Genomic DNA, 6,000 nt, shown 5'->3' with positions numbered 1-6,000 from the left:
AGTTAAATATAACCTATTTAATTCCTTAGGGTGTTCTTTCTTATTCTCAATCCAATACTATTGTTTTTTCTTATTGTATTTTTTTTTAAAAAATTAAATATTACAAACCTGTTCAAGTGTTTTTCTACGCTTTAAAATATAGCTACTCATAAAATTAAAATACACCTAAATTAAATGCCATTAGTGTGAATAAAAATAATGTATTAAATGAAATGCAATTAAAAAAACATCTATGATTGAGTAGACTTTTGTGACCAATCAACCTCTAGGCATCAAATTTGCTAACTAAAACTTTTGATTAGGTTAAACTTGATTATTATTTTTAATTTAAAATATAAATCTTGACTTTCTTTCACACCACTTTGGTTTAAAAAAAATATGTAAAAGCATTGTTGATTAAAAGTATAGAGATTGCATTAAGTGTACGAACTAATTTCGAATGAGATGTTTTGTTAATCTTAGTTACTAAAATGATATTTGATATAATCAAAAGGGGCAGATCACACGTTTGAGTTGAGAACGATTGAACAAAACAAATGGCTCCAAATCAAAACCCATAAATTAGGGCAAAATTAGTCATAAATGAATACTGTTTGGTAGAAAAGAAAATTGAACTTTCTGACTCAAGAAAATTGACCACCGGTGAAGAAACGAAGATTCAATCACTCTACAATCCAATGAATCCATTTCCATTTTCCAGTCTTCTCCTTCCACATGTTTCCCATTTTTCTTCCTCTCCATTTTCTATAAATCTTTGGATTTCCCTTTTCAACAACCCATTATCTTCACATTTTGATCGGAGTTTCTTACTTTTCCGACCGTTTCCAGTCCATTTTCTTGGTGATTATGACCGGATTTCGCTAATTTGAAACGACGTTCTGTTCTGTTCTGTTCATCACGATTGAAAAGAAATATGAACTTCCATACCCATTTGTTTCGTTGCTTTATTGCTTTTGCTTTCGCAGTGTCTTTCTCGGAGGCTGCTATAACTCTAGGCTCTTCTTTGAGAGCTTCGGTTCCCAATCAGGCATGGAATTCCTCTAATGGAGATTTCTCTTTGGGTTTCACTCCATTGGATTCTTCTTCCGGTTCTTCTTTTAAAGTCGGCATAGTCTTCACTGGTGGCGTTCCTACTATATGGTCTGCTGGTGGCGGCGCTACGGTGGATGCTTCCAGTGCACTTCACTTCCAATCTGACGGTAACCTCCGTCTCGTCAGTGGTTCTGGTGCCGTTGTTTGGGAATCTAACACCACTGGCCTTGGCGTTTCCTCCGCTGTGCTCGAGGATACCGGCAACCTCGTCCTTCTAAATAGTAGTTCCCAGCCGGTTTGGTCTTCGTTCGATCATCCGACCGATACGATTGTTCCATCGCAGAATTTTACTGTGGGGATGGTACTGCGATCTGGTCAGTATTCTTTTAAATTACTTGATGTTGGGAATATAACTCTGACTTGGAATGGAGATGAAGGTGATGTTGTCTATTGGAATCATGGGTTAAATACATCGATCGGTGGAACTTTGAATTCTCCTAGTTTACGATTAGATCCTATTGGGATGTTGGCTGTTTTTGATACAAGAATACCAGCTGGTTCATTTGTAGCTTATAGCAACGATTATGCTGATAATGCTGAGCCTACTTTTAGGTTTCTAAAGTTGACAAGAGATGGAAATTTAGAGATTCGTAGTGTTGTTAGAGGAAGTGGGTCTGAAACAGCAGGATGGGAAGCTATTCCTGACAGATGTCAGATATTTGGGTTTTGTGGGGAACTTAGTATTTGTAGTTATAATGATACAAGTCCAACTTGTAGTTGCCCATCTGCAAATTTTGAACCTTTTGATTCAAATGATTGGAAGAAAGGATGTAAGAGGAAGTTGGATCTCGGAAATTGTAGCAGTGGCATTAACATGTTGCCATTGCAGAATACAAAGCTTTTACAATATCCATGGAATTTTCCAGGCATACAGTACTCCATGCAGATATCGGGGTGTCAATCAAATTGTCGACAAAGTGCTGCCTGTGATTCTTCTACTGCACCATCAGACGGGAGTGGGTTTTGTTATTACATATCTTCAGGTTTTATAAGGGGATATCAGAGTCCTGCTTTGCCAAGCACTTCATTCCTCAAGGTCTGTGGGGATGTGCTCCCAAATCAACAGGAATCTTCAGATGTTTCGAGGCCGGGTGATAAGAATGTGAAGACTTGGGTTTTGGCTGTTGTGGTTTTGGTTACCCTTTTTGCCATGATTGCTTTTGAGGCTGGTTTATGGTGGTGGTGTTGTAGACACACCTCCAATTTTGGAGGGATGTCCAGCCAATACACTCTTCTTGAGTATGCTTCTGGTGCTCCAGTGCAGTTCTCGTATAAAGAACTCCATCGTGTGACGAACGGTTTCAAGGACAAGCTTGGAGCTGGTGGATTTGGTGCTGTTTATAAAGGGGTTCTTACTAATAGGACAGTTGTTGCAGTGAAGCAACTCGAGGGAATTGAGCAGGGAGAGAAGCAATTTAGGATGGAGGTAGCAACTATAAGTAGCACACACCATTTGAATCTGGTGAGATTGGTTGGTTTTTGCTCAGAAGGACGGCGTAGGCTATTAGTATATGAGCTCATGAAGAATGGCTCTCTTGATGGATTGCTATTCAAGGGGGAAGAAGGGCAATCTGGGAAGTTCCTTAGCTGGGAAGATCGTTTCAAAATTGCTGTTGGAACTGCCAAGGGGATCACATATCTTCATGAGGAGTGCCGTGATTGCATCATTCATTGTGATATAAAGCCAGAGAACATACTCTTAGATGAGTATTTAAATGCCAAAGTCTCAGATTTTGGTCTGGCAAAGCTCATTAATATGAAAGATCACAGATATCGAACCTTGACTAGCGTAAGAGGGACGAGGGGATATTTGGCACCTGAATGGCTAGCAAACCTGCCACTGACTTCAAAGTCTGATGTTTTCAGCTATGGTATGGTTCTTTTAGAGATCGTGAGTGGACGAAGGAATTTTGATGTTTCTGAAGAAACAAATCACAAGCGGTTCTCTTTGTGGGCTTACGAAGAGTTCGAAAAAGGAAATCTCATAGAAATCGTTGACAAAAGACTTGTGGATCAAGAGATTGATATGGACCAAGTTAGTAGGGTGGTTCAGGTGAGCTTTTGGTGCATCCAGGAGCAACCATCTCAGAGGCCAACAATGGGAAAAGTCGTGCAGATGATCGAAGGAGTCATCGACATCGAGAGGCCTCCTGCACCAAAAGTAACATCCATGGTTTCCGCAAGTGGAACAAGCACTTATATCAGCAGCAATTTGAGCAATTTCTCCACCACACCCACAACCGAAACACCGGCCTCATTTTCGTCATCTCTTGCTGCACTAGACATGACTCCTGGTGGCAGCAAGATTGAGAAAACAAGTTCATCCCTTCTTCAATCAAGGTACGACTAACTTTTTAGCTTTTCAGTTCATTCCACATTCGAATCTTCTTACACAGATTTGGGTGCAAATATTTTGCTCAAATATTTACTAGAAAGCTTTATAGTTCCTAGTCATGGTGATGTAACAATTAAGTTTTTTCTTCAAGTTATTTTTCGACGTTAACTGTAAATATATTTTGTAAATCATTGTGCAGTTTTGTTTTGGTGCTGAGGGTGCAAGCCCAACAAAGTTGTAATAAGTTAGGAACTTCATTAAAATTGTATAATTGTTAAAATTTCCATCTTCTATAATATTTGTATGATAGATGAAGGTTTTTCTTCAGGTCCATTTAGATACTATATTTTCCCATTTGGGAGGTTAAGGTTCACATATTTCTACCATAATTGTTGTACTAACCTGCGTTGTTTGAATCTTCCTCCTTACCCATTCGCGTATTTGAATTGAATAAGTCGTCCAAGTACCCATAAAACTAATAAGTTTGCTTTCTAAAACGTACGTAAATGGACAATGAATAAGTTTACATTGACTTGCATCTTTTCTAAACCTTTCCTTCATCACATTGTCATATAGTTTCGTTTTAGCATTAATAGATTTGCTCCTGTCATAATACAATGGATGGATGCATTTTGGAGTTTTGGAGCACAACAAATAAATCAACATCATATTAAATTTTCTTGAATTTCAAAGAAGCCCAAGTTTAATCCTATCAAGTATCAACTATCATATGGTTGTAGTATTAATTCACTTTAATTAAACATTAAATTAGTTCTACTCAATCTTTCCCTCTTTAAAAAATGGCTTGAAAAAAAGTTCAAATTTTTATAGTCAACCATTTAGGGTTTGGAAGATTCGAACGTCCCACCTCTATATGAAAGGTTATGTTAATTACTCTATAGCTAAGCTTGCTTTTGCAATCTAGTAAAAATTTAGAAGTAATCTTATGTTATGAGAAAATAAAATGAAATGAAATAAAAATCTTTGTCGATGGTAAAAAGAATGTTACGAGGATTATAGATAATCTTGTAGAGGCTATAAGGATTATAGATAATCTTTTAGGAGCTGTTCGGGGAGGAAAAGGAAAGGAAACTTCCTTTCCATGTCTTGGAGAAGGAATAAGTTGAATCCTTCTTATTCCTTCTTAATCCTTCCTTTTTCTTCCTCTCAATTCTTCTCTTTCTTTCTCAATCCGAGTGCCATTATTATTATTATCATTATTATTTTAAATTAAGAAATTTGTTATTATTATTATTATTATTATTATTATTATTATTATTATTTTAATACTATATTTCATAGAGTTGCGCTTGTATTATTATTATTATGATTATTTGTATTTTAATACTTTTAATGGCAAACTATGAATTTTGTGTTTAATTATTACAAATTAAATAGACAAAAAGGTTTAAAGATTAAATATTTATAATTTAATTCCATGAAAAGTAGTTCATTTTCTAAATTTGTTTGTTATATAGGTTTTATCGATAACATATTTATGTAGAATATATGTTTTGTTTTGATTTGTTTTTCCAAATTAGTTTATATTGTTTAAAAAGTTTCAATTTATTTTCTTTTCTTTTGTATGTTTCAATATTATCGATTATACTTTTCACTTAAATGAATATTAGTGATGGTTCATTTTAGCTTTAATGACTTACCAAGAGGTTCCAGAATTAAAATATTTTCCCCTTTATGTTGAGATTTAAATGGTAAGAATCAACTATAAATTATCGTAGTAGTTGCAATTATATTTCAAATTTTTAATCCTATAAATCGAGTCCTTAAACTTAACCAAGTATTAAAATTGAATGTTTAAACTTATATTAAGTGTAAAACTTGTAAAAGATGGACAACATGAACTTAACTTAACTGACATTTGTTTAGGACCAAGAGATATTTTTTAAAATTACAAAGGAAAATTGAAAATGAAAAAAGAAGCATTTAAAAAAGCGAATGAGTTACTTTCAAGCTAAGCTTCCTAATAAATTTGAAGAGTTACAACAATTGAAACTTAAAAAATGGACACTTAAAAATCATAATGAATCTAGAAATTTAGATTTATTCACATCTTCAATACATCCTCAATGCATTATGTTTTTATTTAATGTTATATATTTTCATTTATCATAGTAGTTGAAAAGACATAAAATTTGTCCTTTTATATAAAACTTTTGTTTAGTATAAATAGGGATGTGGTTTTCACATTTTAGAAAAATAACTTGAATTTGAATGAAATTTCTCGTAGAGTGTTATCTCATGAACTTCATGATTTTCTTTTTATTTTTGTATTAAAATGCATGTTTAGGATTTTCAATCTAGTTTGATCAATTAGTTTGTGAAGAGTTTTAAACCTTGAGTTAGGACCAAGTTCTCCATGATCAATCTTTCCAAGCAAAAAATTGTTTATGTTTCTTAGGGTTGTTTAATTATTTGTTTAATCAGGATTATTTTTGTTACTATGCAGGGATTCACTTCTCAAATGTAATTGAAGTAGTTTCGTGTGTTAGTTATCAAATATATGTGACTTTTATTTTTAATAAACAAAAGTTTTAAAAACAAAAAAAATTACA

General features: G+C 34.0%; 1 protein-coding gene across 1 annotated transcript; it reads left to right on the top strand.

Moving 5' to 3' along the window:
• The first annotated feature begins 594 nt into the window (after window positions 1-594).
• LOC103496557 (G-type lectin S-receptor-like serine/threonine-protein kinase At1g34300) lies at window positions 595-3,754 on the top strand. Its single transcript, XM_008458463.3, has one exon. It carries the CDS (start codon window positions 914-916, stop codon window positions 3,440-3,442), a length of 2,529 nt encoding a protein of 842 aa, XP_008456685.2. The 5' UTR covers window positions 595-913; the 3' UTR covers window positions 3,443-3,754.
• Window positions 3,755-6,000: the final 2,246 nt, after the last annotated feature.

The sequence above is a fragment of the Cucumis melo genome, chromosome 3 (genome assembly GCF_025177605.1).
Source record: "Cucumis melo cultivar AY chromosome 3, USDA_Cmelo_AY_1.0, whole genome shotgun sequence".
NCBI lineage: Eukaryota > Viridiplantae > Streptophyta > Magnoliopsida > Cucurbitales > Cucurbitaceae > Cucumis > Cucumis melo.
This window is presented reverse-complemented; position numbering and strand designations above follow the sequence as displayed.

What these genes read in the sequence shown, in the direction of transcription:
- LOC103496557 (XM_008458463.3), top strand. Translation starts at nt 914, where the DNA reads ATGAACTTCCATACCCATTTGTTTCGTTGCTTTATTGCTTTTGCTTTC.